At 40.4% G+C, this 16,041-nt stretch overlaps 1 protein-coding gene across 10 annotated transcripts in view; it reads left to right on the forward strand.

Annotated features, from left to right (window-relative positions):
- Window positions 1-16,041, forward strand: part of esrrga (estrogen-related receptor gamma a) — a 153,482-nt gene that overhangs the window by 78,946 nt on the left and 58,495 nt on the right. For 4 of the 10 annotated variants that reach the window (XM_057344579.1, XM_057344580.1, XM_057344582.1 and 1 more), the window contains one exon: window positions 12,162-12,290. The exons of 2 other annotated variants lie outside the window; for them this stretch is intronic. In XM_057344579.1, the coding sequence (XP_057200562.1) occupies window positions 12,162-12,290 (129 nt within the window). Of the gene's footprint in view, window positions 1-3,230; window positions 3,491-12,161; window positions 12,291-16,041 lie in introns of those variants that run through there. 4 more of the 10 variants (XM_057344583.1, XM_057344581.1, XM_057344588.1 and 1 more) reach the window with 4 other exon arrangements.

Consider the following 16,041-nt stretch of genomic DNA (forward strand, 5'->3'; position numbering starts at 1 on the left):
CTATGTGAACTTGCCCTCCCCTATTGACTGCCGTGATTGATGCTCCGCCGAGCTAGCCCTGATAATTCTTAGCCGCATGTCAACAGCCAGTGACCAATAGGGTCATCCCTGTCTTTAACATTTCACACACACAAATAAAAAACACACAAGCCGTCCAAAAGACCCTCGCACCTACGTACACGTGCAAAAAAAGGTCTGTATTCTTTTCAAATCCGTTTTCAGGCTTAGCATATCATCCTTGCTAGCTTCTAATGTGTTTTGTTCTTACGTCTTTAAACTCATCTTTGAATGCGCTGGCTCGTGAACTGAATGCTTCCAGGTCTCTTGTGGGAGAATGGGATTGGGTTTGGAAGCCAGACGCAGCTCGCTGTAAAAAAACGCACACCCTCAGAACAATGAAGGAGAGGCGCTGTGCAAAAACTGCTAATGAAAATGATGGGCAGCTATTGACACGTATCGACAGTCGCTGCAATGAGCACCGACTAGTCGTGCATACTTAAGTTCAGATGTATTCAGCGGGGCAGCAGGGATTAAAGGCTGTTAATGACAGCGTGTAGCAGAGAAGCCAGGCTCGATTCTGCCTCTGTGCGGTTTTTATGAATAACTTTACGGTGCCATAATGCTACACAATACTATTGTGTTAAAACTTCACAGCGTTAGCATGTTACTATATCAAGCGTCACAAGTGTTTTCATACACTTGAATAGTTTTTGTTCATAATATTTTGATTGCTGTGAAAGAGGTCCTGGGTCTGTCTTCCCCGACGTATTTAGGGAGCCACGGACCTTAGTCACCAAAAATATGGAAATGTAACCTAAAGGCGGTGTCTGTCATCAAAGACAGCACGACTGTAAATCAAGTAATACATCTGGCCACAACAACACCGCTCTACCGTGAAATGCAAAATATAGCAAACACGTTTCTGAAACTTTGTCTACTTTGTAGTTTGAGCATTTGCTTTGATGTATTGGCTCAGATGTTTCCCACAATGGCACGACCATAAACACCAACGTCTCATATTTTCTTTCTTCAGTCTTTACAATTCCTTTCTTAGTCAACGTTTATTTTGACTACGATAAGTAGCTGATCTGTTATCTGTTAATGCTCAGCATTTGATCTACAGTATGTGGATCTTACTATGAAAAATGTTTGTTGGTCTCGAGGGACTTGCAGGAACACAGGTAGCCCTCCTATCTGCATTCAAACAACACGGTTCTGCCTCTTCTTCCCCCTCATCCACTTCATTTCTGGTCGTTGCAGTGCAATTAAATCAGTTTCAAATGGCAGTCGGCTGCATATCGTTTTCAGTGCGGCGCTTTGAATCTGAGCATTAGTATTTTTTTAATCATGTGCTTGTTTTTGCAATGCAAAGATTGTAAAGGCCCTACAATGTTTAAAAGCAGGGAGAAGAATGAAGAAAATGGAACTTTGGAAGTATGTGCATGCCAGTGTACTGTAAAACACGTTGTTATTTTAAAACGCTTTGTTGGACCCGTTGCGTCCTTCAGCAATGGCAAAATTCGTCTGTGTAATTTTCTGTCTCCAACTTACTTTGCTACTTTTTAATTCTGATGGAACTGTATTTCCTTTATTTTTCAACCCATCTGTTATTCAAGGAGAAAGACTTGCATTAGGTATATATTCGTGCTATGTCAGACTTTTCCATTCTTTGTGCAGTTCAGAAGTAGATCTTATTTCTGTGAAAGATATTAGTTTTCAGTGATGTGTGTATGGCATTGATCTGCGACTCTTTTGTTGATGTGCATCTTTGAGCTGATATATCTTGCAAGAGACAACGCACCTGCTGCTTACCTGCACACAGTATGCTTTAATATCTTTTAATGCAAATATCTTGTTATTTCATATTTTAAGTATATCAGTTTTTTACAGCTTTAGTTAACGGACAGTGGCAATACCAATGGTTGGACACACATTATGTCTATTTTTATAATAAATATAAAATGTATAACGTTATAAATTTCAAGTTACTGCACTAAAAAAATCCAAGTGCCATTTTCTTTAATGGTGAATATAAAAGAATATTAAAAATCAAAGAGACCCCAAGTTTATCGAAGAAAATCGCCATTTGTAAAGACCTGTGAATAGATTCACTTTAGTTTCACAAACTGACAGACCCAAAGGCATTTTAAAGAGACGTCGGCCCTTAAAAAATCCCGGCAAGTTTGGAATATGAAAGACAGTCAGATGCAATTTCAGTGGCGGCGTGGTGGGGCAGGCACAATGGTTTTGCGGGCCGGTGCAGCTCCTGAATTTTCTTATCAGTGGGGAATTGTGGTGTGCTGAGATGCCAGCAATATCTTCCCCGCTGCTGCTGGAAATGCAGCGAGCTGTCGACACGCACGCAAACATACACACGTACTTGCGAACTGCACACTGGGATAGACTGAGCAGTCTGGATGCCCCACAAATGTGGCTCAATCATACTAGAACAAAGGGGTGCCTTTGATCTTTTCTCAGTCTTTTCTCACCGGATCCGTCGGTGATGTTGTCACGGTAGCGTGTGTCCACCGTGAACACTCCCTCTCTCCCACATTTGCACTGGTGGGCAGCTGTTGTGATGTTGTGTTGGATTGTTCCTGTTTTACAAAGCACCTTTAGCTTAGTGTTTCATTTGTGATGGCATCCGTCAACATCTTCTTTATTTTCAACAAACTAAGTGTCTGACATTATAGAAAAATAACTGCAAATTGTGTATTATGCAGCCTCACGGACATCGGACGCAATACCACACTCTGTATCCAGTTCTTTGAATTCAAAGCTTGTTGTTTGTAATGCCTCAATTTACACCGTTTTTGTTCTCTACCCATGTGGAGGAGAAACCAATGAGCTGGGAAACCCAAAGTGAACGGCACGCAGCTTCATTCACAATGTTTGTATCAACAAAGTGAGCAGTTTTATCTCCACACTTGACAGTGCGAGCCGATAAGCATTGCTGAGGGAGAGATGCGGGCTGCTCCTTTAAACCCTCTCTCACCCCCACTTTCCCTCTCATTACACCACTCCCTCTCTCTCTTTCTCTCTCTCTCTCGCTCGCTCGCTCTTTGTCTTTCCCCTCCCCTTTCCTTCTGCTCCGTCTCTCTGTGGGCACAGGCAGCACCCTTTCCCGCTCCAATTGGCTGGGAATCCACCAATCTGGCGTCTGGAAGGGCCACAGGGACTGCATATGCAAAGCCCTGCTTCATATTAATGAGCAGGAATTGTGGCTTTAAGTCCTTGATTAGAAGAGTGCAAGAGCTTTTGGTCCCAACTGGCTGTGCCTATAGGCTGTCACCGGGAGAACGGTCCTGATAATTGCACTGCTCAGTCACGGAAAGGAGAGAGACAGCCGGAGGAGGTACACAGAGAGAGAAAGAGAGAAAAACTTTCATTCATAGAAGAGCTTTGCTTAAATGATGATCGCAGAGAACACATGGATTCGGTAGAACTTTCTCTTCCCGAGTGTTTTTCCCTACACTCTGAACAACAGTAGGTACATTTTCATTTTTTTCCTACTTTTACTCTAGTTGTGTTTTTGTGCGTGACAAGACTGTTTGTTATTAGTTCCTATGCCGGCACTGGGTTTGTGTGTATATAGGTGCATGGGATAGTCCTTCATTGTAAATCCGGACGGCACTTGCATGTCAAGGTTGTTTTCGCTGTCAGGTAGCGTCGGGATGGCGAGCGCGTCTATGTATGTGCGTCATGCCGGCACGGTCCTACGGTACAGGCACACTTGTGATTGTAGCTGCTTGCTCTAACTGCCGGCTTATCCGCTGACAGAATTACAGCGATCTGTGTTCAAACAAGCCGCGTGACAGTGCCGAGCGTGTTTTGTGTAAATGATTAGGAAGAGTGTCAGGCAGAAAATGACATGAAAGAGAGTGTCGGGGGAGGAGAGGGATACAGAGGAGAAAACAGACTTAGGTGGCAGGAGAGCTGGAAGCACGGAAGCGGTCACACAGCATGTGGCCGCCTAAATGTATTAAAGCTCGGGGAGAGAGAGAGTGGGGGGATATAGACGAGGGGCACAAGCTAGAGAGAAGAGGGTCCGGAGCCCGGCAGAGAACTGCTCTCTTAGGTTCATATTTATCTCTGTCCCGCTCACTTTTGTCAGCACAGAGCGAGTGAACCCTTAATACAAACATTGGGCTGACAGATTAATATACTTCAATTTGTTCTGTTTATTTGGTGTAGTGTATATTTAAAATCATTTAGAATGATCAAATAATGGTAACGTGATCAATAAATTGTGATACCATAGAAAAATATTTACTGCACAAGCAATTTTTAAAAGTACATTAAAGTAAGTCTCTAGTGTACAACGGTGCAATATTTTGTCAATTTTCATTCTTTCAGTTTGGCATAATATTACAGTATTGTGCATCGTCACAAGTTCGATTAAAGAAACAACCAAAAGCAAAATGAGAAAAAGCCTCTTTGAGAAGTCTGAAATAAAGCGAGAGAGCGGTCAGAAAGATCAGAAACAGGTAACCACCCTGGTCTCCAAAACCATATAAATATATCCAAGACACAAGCAACCCACCACGTGTGTCTGAAAGCTTCTGCACACCAGTAGTTTTTGTCAGCTGAAAAAGTTAATAAAAATAGTCAAACAAATAAATCCCAAAATAAATCCAGTGAATTTGGACGTTGGTGTGTCGAGTAAAGCGCTGAATGCAGTGATATGAATGTGTTGGCAGCACACCCTGTACAGGATCATTAGGTTGACTGGATTATTCAGAGTCATAAAAGGAAATTTGGAGATAAGATGTTCATCACAGCCTTTTACCCATTTGATGCTCGCTCGCTTTTTGATCTTTATTTTAGCACAAATTGACTACTGAGATTCTAATTAGTATATTAATGATGGTAATAACAACAAGTGCTGGTTTAGCTATTATCATAATTACAGACTCTCACCTCCTGCATGTAGATTTACATCTGCATGCTTGTTTTAATATTTACATTCGTGCTTGGAGTTATCATCATTAAGCGTGTGAGTTTTTGGATCATTCTAATTATGGAACCCTTAAATATTTAGAAATGCGATTTTGTTTGTGTTGTGATTTCTTTTTTTAGTGTTTGTCTCAAATTATTTTTTCGTTTTGTTAAAAAGGATTTTAATAAACTATTCTGTTTTCGGAAAAAAAGACAAAAATACATCTTTTAAATGCATTTTACAATTTTGTTTTTATTGAAAACAGTAAGGAGTTTTCATGTATCTGGTGTACATCTGAATCTACGATTGGCATTTTACAAATTCATGAGCACACGCTCGACTCGATTTCCATTTTTATGTGAAGAAATTCAGGAGAAGCTTCTCTAAAGATTACGACAAAATAACACGCTTTTTATTCACAATTCTTCACCTTTTAATTTTTACTTGAATACTTCTTTTTATTTAAATAGAGTTATTTCTGTAACATATCTCTAAAAAAAGAAGTAATCATGAAGCAAAAAGGAAAAGAAGAAAATGAAAGAAAAGCTCAATGCCTGACATTTTTTTCATTTTACCAGAAGCATGTAGTCAGCTTATAAGAGCAATAGACTGTGAATGTCCACTGGAAGCGCGGGTGTCAAGTGTGTAAAATCACTGCTGGACAATGCAGTAGGCTGAATGGTTCTGTGTAGAATGGTCCAGAGGTGTGCGAGTGTCTATTCATGCATGTTAAACCTTTTGTCGCTTCATGGATGATTTTCAAACACTGAGGAACCCCCCTGTGGCCCTTGAAGAAAACTTGATTTTTTTACGTTTTCCTCACAATTCCTTCTCTCTCGTTTCTCTCCTTCTCTTTTATGTGAGAACTATAAAAGCCCCAGAGGCTGGGATCAAGAGGAATAAAGAGAGATTGTGTAAATTAAATACCATTTAATCTCCTTATAAAATCATTTACTTAATTCATCTGTCAAATGATGTCAATATGTATAGCACAGATTTATTTATTCTGCCATGTGTGGTTTCTGTGGGCGCGTGCATGTGTGTAGGCCGTTGCCAATCAGTCTGATTTGGCTCTATCCCATTCCCCCGTGAAAGGTGTCGTTGCTTGTCCTACATGGCTTTCTCTTTCTGTGGCCCCTTGTCGATTACTGTCTGGACACTCTTTCTCTTTACGCTGTCCTGCTTATTGGAGACACAGCTTTGCCACTTCCCCTTATTTGAAGGGGTCTGAGGCATTCCAAGGGTAATTAACTCCAGTTAAAAGAGCCCCCCCCCCCCCTCGGGCCCCGGACCCCTCCACCAGCCTGTCTTTCAGGAGAAAATAGTGGCCAGGGGGGCCGTAAGAAAAAAGGGAAGCTATATTTTTGTTCTTTTGTTCAAAAGTGCAATAAGTGGCCCGTCAGACGGACACACACACAGACATGTGAAACCATCACAGAACAGTCGGACGCACATGAAAACGCACGCACACACACAGCATGGGGGCCGACGCTGCCTGATGATGCAGTTGTCAATTCGTGTGATTTATGCATCAATCCATCAGGATTTTTTTCCAGTGCGGCAAATTTTTACGAGAAGTTGAATAAGGGTTTTAAGAGGGCCCAGGCCAGCTGAGCCTCACATGCGTCAAAAAACGGCCCACCACCTTTAACAATTAGACCCCGGCACGTCGCTGCGTCTGTTTCAGAGAATATGCTTTTGATCCCCCTAAATTAAATTTTCTCGTTATCGTGGACTCTCGACCTCCTTGCGTTTCCCCTTTGCTCTTCTCTTTATTTTGCGGATGATTTGGCCTGCTGCCGCCGCAGAGAGGCAGAACAGGCGCAGGGCGACTGAGAGCTTGTGGGATACAGTTACAGCAGGTCAATAGGGACTCTGGTCACACCAGAAGCAGGCGGGTCCTCGAGGGCTAGATAAGGGTAAAAATAGTGCTTTTAGCCACTGCGTGTTCCACTGGCTCCCAACTGACTCACCGTTTGTCTCTCTGCATGTGGATGGCTTTTCTGATTCTATTGCCACTTCCTGTTGATGCATATAGTTGGTTTTTTACAGCAAAAGATGCATAGCTGTGTAAAAACAGCTGAGGGAGAAATGGATGTGTTGTTTTATGTAGTTTTTAAAATGTGAAAGCAGATTAGGGAAGAATGTCAGCGATGGTTTATGAAATTATGATACATGATTATAATAAGAATATTGTCTCAAAACAAAGATCATAAATATTTGGACTGCATATGCAGAGGCAAATGGACAGTAACGTTTTTGCGACGTTGTTGTATAGAAGTGCTTCGCATATATGTGTCAATGAACGGGTGCATGTTCGTTTTTAGATTTTTAGATTTTCAGAACAGGTGAGGTTTCTTCAGCAGGGATAGAGCTCTAGTGGTGTGTATCTGGACTGATTTTTTCAATGTCTTTTAGCTTCATTGGTCTTCAATGAAATTGTAAAATTGCAATGGCCTTGTAGCAGAGAAAGGGAAATGAATCGGCAGGCTGGGTGATGGCTGACAGTGAAATATTTCTTTTCGCTTTCTCCTGTCATACATCATGTATGTGTGTGAGTGTGTGTGGTGAGATCAGTATGATGTCCAAATCTGTTCCTTTCTATTGTGGTCAGCTGTAGATCAGAGAAGCTTTCGGATGATTTTTGTGGAGTGTAACATATATTTCAGACTTCAGAATTTTTCGGACTTTTCTGGCCATTTTGCTTCTTTGTTTCTAAAATTTTAACACCACATGGATTAGTTTTAGTGCATGCGTGTATTCAGGATATTTAGAGAAGTGTTTTTTTTTTTAATATGGATTGTTGAAATCCAGTTTTGTTACTATTGAGCAAATCATTTCGCAGTATTATTTGTAAGGCGCTTTAGAAATCCTTTAAGGTTACAAACACATCTATTTACATACAGTATATGTATATGTGCACACCCTCAGGTGATTATTTTCCCCCACTTCACAAAATAAACCACAACGATATGTGATTTCTCAATTCTTGCTGCGCAAATCCTTTTCAATAAAATACGTAAACAGGCTTGATTTGGAGATTTACTTGCATCTTCTCTTTCCTTGACTTCATAAAATCACGTTAAAATGCGTCTTGGTAGAAATGTTTATAAACATGAGCCATTGTTTCTGTTCCGTCTAGACTGTAAAATTCTTGCACATAGAGTTAATTCAGACTAATGTTATTTCCGCCCTCCTGTAGATTATCAAAGCTATCCTGATGGAAGGCTTTTGAACAAATCTGCTTATGTGCGGTCATTTTTACCCAGACGGAGTACGGATGTACCTGGCTGAAGCCTATGTCACGATGTGAACTCAGTCGGGCTTATAGGTGCACGGTTGCATCACATGCACTGATATCAAAGCGCATCTCTGTAGCGAATATATGAGATCGTAAAGTGTGCGTTCACGTCAGGCTGGTACATTTGTGCTTTATAGTTTCTCTTTCGTCTGTTCCCTGCCGCCCCGGCCCCTGTTGCGCTGTGGAATAGTTGCATTCCCGTAGAGATCCGTGTGCTTTCAGGCTGGAGCGCCCGCACGCGCCCCGTAATATTAAAGCTGACAGTCCATCTGCCGCGTGGCCGGCCTCGCTGAGGCCCGCGTTTAATTCCACCTGTCCCGTTCGCCGGCCTTCAAACCCCCAAGGTTAAATCACGTGATTGTCGATGAACAATAACAACTAACCCTGCCGACGTGAACTAAAGCCACCGCGATGCGAATGCTTATTCTGATTCCCGCCTGATAGCGAAACCGGTTAATTGTATTCATGTTATCTTTTGTGTCATTCGCTTGCGTGTCATGCACGCGTTTGAGCTGGTTGCAGGACTGTCCTATACCGGTAATTATCTGGATATGAGTAAAGCTGTCAGAAGGGAGAGAGAGAGAGCGACAGAGAGATATAGGAATGGCATTTACTGTGCATGGGGTGGCCGTTCCTGCATAAGGAAGAAAGGCACCTGTCTAATCAATCAGGCCCCCGCTATTCACAGATGGAATAGCAACACATGAGTGAGTCGCAGAGCATGGCCACGAGACACACACACACACACTTGGCTTAATTCAGCTCATTGTCCTTAATCCTTGTCCGCATGGATGCAGTAGACTTAGTCGTTTTGACAGTAGCGTGAAATGGGCTCAGGTACATCCCTATAGATTCATTCTCTCCTCTAGAATTGCCATTTTCTCCCATTGATCACAAGTGAGACAATTCATTTTAGCTGTTACTCTTTCGTTTTTCTTTTAAGCAACATTTGAATTTAGAAAAGTATTTTATTTTATTCTGTTTTATTATAAATTATAACAGCAAATATTATTATATATTATTATGTCTTATAGCTAGCTGCAGCAATAACTATTATTATTATTTTTTAATTGCAGTGTTATTACAAAATAAACATTCCTGTTTTAAGTTCCTCTATTATTATTTACATTTTGATTAAAGCTATGTCAGTTTATTGCTATAATATTAATTTATGTGTAATTTCAATTTTATTATTATTTTTATTATTATATTACGTCAATTATTGTTATTAATATTATATAGATGTGAGTTCAAAAATTATTTATATGGAATATTGTCTAAACAAAATTTAAACTACAAAATATCCAGCAGTCCTGCCCTAATTAATTTCCTTAAATTTGAATAAACTATTTTACTGTACATACTCAGACGCCAAGATTACCATGTTATTTACATAGGTCTGTCACAAATCCTCACCTAATATAACAACTTCACTTAACCACTCCTGGTGAAATTCATCCCTTTCTGGACGTATCCAGCGTCTAGAAACGCTGTGTGTGCTTGTGTGTGTTTGCATGCACATGACTTGCATGTTTTTGTGTCGTTTCTTTACTTTGATTTAAATATTTAAGATCTCTCATTTACTAAAGAAAAGATTTTTAAAACGAATGCATGGTATATTTTTAAAATGTGAAATATTGCATTACGAAGGCTTTTGATGTCATTTTCGTCTTGATTTGCTGATGATGTAATGTCTTGTTTTGTACAACACAACCTCAGCAAATCGATCAGAAATAATTTGGAAAAAATTTGGTTGTTAGTGACAGATATTTAATGTTGCTGGCATCGGGAGTCCAGCAGTGTGTGTTTGTGTGTAAAGTCACGTTAAAGAGAGTTGAGAGGAACAGGAGTGTATCAGGCCGTGTGTGATGCTGGAGCTTATCGATTCTGCTGCTCGCTCGGCCGGAACTAAAGCCAACACATTACGTGTGTGTGTGTTGCTTTTTCCACTAAGCCCTGACTGGCTCGCCAGCCTCTACACACACAGACACGCACATACACGCGCACACACACGCACACACACACACACACACTGTGTGTGAGGTAAACACACTCCGGAGTGCAGCGCTCCCGATTTAACTCTATACATTAGCAATGATTGCAACAAAATGATTTCATAATTAAAAGGATTGCTGACACTGATTCATGTTTTCTTAAAATAATGAATTATTGCCTCACATTTGTGTGTGCATGGTCGCTGTGATTGTTGTTTTGTTGCTTTCATGCTCTGTAAATTGGTTTTGGTTATTGAGCAACCGAACCTTTCATTCCAGTGCTGATATTGCAACGCTTACAAGAATATCTAAACTTTATATTTCAAGATCAAATGTACTGCGGCAGGTTTTATTGATCACCGCAGAAGACAGAAGAAAAGACAGATTGACAGAAAGAGTGTCTTCAGAGTTCTCACATACAGACGTTGAAGCACAGCATTAGTTGAGTGATTAGTTTCATCAGTCCGAATGCGGGGACAGTTGGGGGTTGTGCGGCTCTAATGACATTGAACGTGTTTGCTGAGTTGGAACGGAGATGGAGAATTAGGAAGCCTGCTCTGTTAATTAGAGACTCACACACTTAGCCGCACTGCCTGTGGCTCGTACCACTTCACTTCCTCCACAGACGGGCTTTGCTCTCCTGTGCTTTAACTTTATTGTACAAAGTATGAGTTCGAATCTTCAAAGATGAGCGTTGCAAAATCAGCCTAGAGGAGTTTTCATCTTTGATGGAGAGGCGGTTGTTTTCAACTAGAATCTTAAGCTTTTGTTGAAGCACGCAGACGGTTTTTCTAAAGGCACTTTTGGTGGCCTAAATTCATTTCCATACGTTTGTGTAAAAATTTAGCTGGGCTAACACAAAGCCGAGGGTCATTACCATTTGTTTTACATACAGTAAGCCCACAACAGACATTCTCCATCTGCGCATTTTCTAAGTTTTCTATTGTTCGCTTCTGGGAACATGTCATGTTTTTCATAGGTGTGAGAGCATGCAGAACTGCAATGGAAGAGTTTGTTTTAAACTTTAGACTATAACCTTCTTTCTGCGATCCTTAATATTGAGGTATCTGGTGTGATCATGACTTCCTAAATTTTTTTTTTTTCTAAAATGTATTTGTTTTCCTTTCAGAAACAACATTATTAAATACCAGACATGTTCTTTAAACTCAGTGTGTACTTTGTGGTTAAACAGAGGGATAAAGCTATTTTTGCGTAAGTGAGATAAACGTATTCAAAGAATTTGGGGGCAAAATAGTTGCATGTTAAATCAATGTTAATTTACTATTTATACATCTATATCAAGGCGGTCTCTGGGACCCAAACATGAAAACACAGAACATGTTGGTATTTTTTTATTTGCACTGTCTTCCTTTGCCCTTGAGTCACTCCTAAACTAAATGCCGGAATTTAGCAAATAAACTCTCCTTCTGCCCGTGCAGGCATGACGTCAAACCATTTCCCATACAATGTTTTTTATATGATGATTTCTCACCCTGTTCTCCCCCCTCTGATTCTGAGTGTCCTGTAAAGCCGCAGGCTCTCCCGCCCCGATGTGCAGGGGCCACGGGTGTGCGGCCATCGCCCTGATTTGCCCTTTTATCTGCCGCCACATCAGACTTGTTAAACCTGCGGTCGGTAAAATGATGAGCCTGTGCATTAAAAAAACGTCAAGGCAGGTTTCAATTAACGCCTGGCATTAACAAGAGTCCAGCTTTAGCCACTACCTATTTTCAACATAGAAACACAGTTAAAACGGTTCCATGAAAGAATGCCGGTTAGAAAAAGAATGAATATTTTCTGTCACGGTGTGCCCAGCTGCGTCACTGTCTGTCTGCAGCTAATGGCTCATTGGTCTTTATCAGAATTCCTCAGTCCAACTCTCTGACCCTCGTTTTTATTCCTTCTTTTGCTCTCCCCTTTGTTGTAGAATGAATTTATCAAAGGCCCAAGTTAATAGTGAAGATAAGTACGCCAAATGCGGCGCGTGGAGAACACAACAGCAATACGACATCGAAGCCAGTCACATGCGTGATGCACATGCTCTATATAACCAAAGGTAAGGAGAGGACCAAAGACGCATCATCAAAAGCCAAAATCAATTCTGTTTTCTGTTTTTGTTTTGTTGTTTCCCCACTATTGTGTCTTCATGCTTGCTTTATTGGTTGGTGTATTAGTTTTTGGATGTACTTGTAGTTTTTGTGCGTGTTGTGCAGTAGCAGGGGTTACCTCTGCATGTCGTACACATTGTTCACTGTTTACCTGAGTTCTAGGATCTTCCATTGGCTAATACAATGCAACCAGACCATATTCATTTGTGCTGCATCTCTCAGTTTATGTGTGTGTGTTAGTGAATAAACATCTGTACATGTTTTTCTGCCTACTGCATGTTTCTGCTTTGCTGCCCCTGGTACTGTAATGCCTGGATTCAGGATAGATAGATAGATAGATAGATAGATAGATAGATAGATAGATAGATAGATAGATAGATAGATAGATAGATAGATAGATAGATAGATAGATAGATAGACAGACAGACAGACAGACAGACAGACAGACAGACAGACAGACAGACAGACAGACAGATGGATGGATGGATGGATGGATGGATGGATGGATGGATGGATGGATGGATGGATGGATGGATGGATGGATGGATGGATGGATGGATGGATGGATAGATAGATAGATAGATAGATAGATAGATAGATAGATAGATAGATAGATAGATAGATAGATAGATAGATAGATAGATAGATAGATAGATAGGAAAAGTGTAGGTAGATGGGAAAAGTTTATGAGTGTAGGTGGCAGAGGATGACGTTCTCGCCCCCTCCAGATGCAGAGGAATGTGTTAAATGCTTCAAGGATTCCGATTAGCATATAAATTTAGATGTATGAAGATCATTGCTCCGATCACGAGTCAGTGAGTTTTATCTAGATTTAGTGGGGGCTGATTTGCGTATAAAATACAGCCAGATGTGACCAGTTAAGAGTCCTCGCAAGACCCTTCTCTCTCGCACTCTCTGTCTCTACCACTCTCTCTCTCTCAGGCTATCTTCTGTAAAATGTCTTTGTTTGACTGTTGTAATTTCAGGTCATTTACGGTTATTACTTTAGAGGTTATAGAAGGGTCAGAGAGAAAACGGCCTTCAGGTCTGTGATTTATTTTCAGATAGTACTTTTTATTTGCTTTAAAATGTAAATGATCATTCGGTAATATTCATAGTTGTTTTCTTTTTCTTAGTTTTTTTCCCCGTTTTTGTAAGCATAAATGTGGAATTAAAGTCATCGTTGTGATATTGTGAGAAGATGAATTGTTTAATGTTATTTAGTGGATGTGCGTGTTATAGCTGTAGATGTGCCAAGCGCAAAAAAAGAGCAGTAGGAATGTCAGTAGTACTGTATGGAAGGCAATATTTCTAAATAAGCAACAACTTCAATGTTAAACGTATGGTGAACTTTCTCCTTGTTAAACATCATCATCTGCTGATGTTCAAGGAGTTCATATACACCCTTCATACTACATCAAAAAGATATTTTGGAGATTTAGGCAAGACCTTTCAAACAGTGCGACTGTGCTTTGACGGGCATCTCAAAAGTATTATATGGATTGGATTTGGGACAGGTTAGTCTGGGTCAAACCTCTTAGGCTCCATTCGCATGCAAGAAGTCTTCTCTCTAAGCCAATCAGCATCTCGCTACTGGCATATAGTCGGAGCTTGAGGCTGTCGATGGACAGTGCTGCCAGGTACTTGGGTATCACGCCATGGACCTGAAATGAGAACATGGCTCTCATCATGAACGTTTACAACAATTCATATTTAGTTGCTGTATACAGTAGCTATGATAGAGACGGCTAGTTTGTCAGTAGTGTAAATTCTGTGTAGGATACATTTACTAGGTTAAACAGTGTGGAAGGCAAAAAAAATAAGCTCTGACCAGAGCCATATGTCAAACACATATTTACACGCACTCTCTCTGAACAGTGTAGGTTGTTTCACTAACAGCTGTGTCGGTAGATTTGAAGTCAGTCACGCATAGACACACATGTACGCCTGCATGCACATACACACATACACATTCATGCAGTCATACAGGGAAGGTTGTGGCCATCATGCATAAGTACTTTAACACATACTGTACAATAAACAAACACACACACTGTTTAGAGTGCAATCAGATATGCCAGCACTGAGTCACTATCATACACATAAAGGCTCGCAGGATTGAAAAAGAAACTGCACACAAACACACATTAATACACAAACACACGGTAACACGTTCAAAAGGGCATGAGATCTTCGGGAACCAAGAGAACTGTGGCCAGCCAAATAAATCCCTTTACTGAAATAGACACACATCCACCTTCAACACTTACTCACACATGCACACACTTATTTTCCACTGATAACTCTCATCTCAGAGCAGAGCAAGGGAGACAGAAGCCTGGTCCTGGGGTCAGGGGGAAAACCTCTCCATCTGCCAGTGAGCTGTTACCCAGATGCAAGCCATTTCCCAGATAAACGAAATCAACTGATTTAGCTCCTCTGCCTCCAGAGGCACTGTTTTATTTATATGATCAAATGCTCTGAAAATGATTAATTTGTCAAGGGAACGGCTTGTTACTGTAAATTTAGCGGGTTGTGTAATAAACTAGATTGCCTTAAACGCAGATGGGAAATGAAGGGCTTTTGAGTGCAGCGAGGGGGGGAGATTGGATTGAATTGTGGTTTATAACGGGAGGATTATTAGACAGAGATGTTTTATATAGTAATATTAATAGTTAAAACATTTTAGAGTCTCGGGGCCAAATGTGACAAGCAGGGGCCACCTGTTGGAGACAGCTGGCACTTGATTTTATTGGAATGTTATTGTGTCTTAGTAAAAATGATAAGTGTGAACTTGTGGAAGGGGAGGAAGTTCAATTTAGTTGATATGAAGTGGAAAACGGTCTGCTATAAAATCTAGATTTTGTAGTAGGTGCGTTAAGCTAATGTGTTTTTTTAGCATATTTGATATTTAGTAATTAAAATGTAAATTAATATATAAATTATCTTGAAATTTGATAGTGACAGTAATTCTTATATAATAACAATAATCTAACAATAATAATAGTTAGCAGAATATTATTATTATTAATATTATTACTGTAGTTATTATTATTAGTGCTGATGAAAATTCTTGTATTCATTATTGATTATTATACGTAATAAATTAATACAATTAATTTATTATATTATAATAATCAAAATTACATGCTATTACTATATAGAATAACTATATTATTAGAGTAGTTATATTATCATTATTGATGACAAAAATGTAAAAAAAAGGAAACAGTGTGGCATTGTTGGTTTTGTCTGGGAAATCAGAGCAATGGTTACTAAAGGGTAAAAAAGATGTTAAAAAATAATGATTCGACACTTTACGGCTCTTCCCCCCAATGAAAGTGTGCCTTCAGCAAATAAGACAGAGAGAGAAAGAGGCAGACATAGCGATCTTTCGCTCGGGGTTGGGGCACAGGGAGAGTGGCAGGACGGGTATTACAGAAGTAAACCCGATTATGGGCGGAATGTGAATTAGATTTTGTAACAGATGGTGGTGTTGAAAATTTAAGATGCTTTGCGGCAGGGGAAGGCGACAGCAGCTCGGCGCATCTTCGTGCGAGCGGGGGTGATAGACAGCTATAACTCAGGACAATCCCGCCTTGACAGCCAATTTCAAGAATCTGATCTGGTTAAAGACGTGGCTTTTGCCGGTTCACTCGCCAAAAAACAACCACCATTTTTCTCCCTCCCTCTTTTTTC

The sequence above is a fragment of the Triplophysa rosa genome, linkage group LG10, assembly GCF_024868665.1.
Source record: "Triplophysa rosa linkage group LG10, Trosa_1v2, whole genome shotgun sequence".
Classification (NCBI taxonomy): domain Eukaryota; kingdom Metazoa; phylum Chordata; class Actinopteri; order Cypriniformes; family Nemacheilidae; genus Triplophysa; species Triplophysa rosa.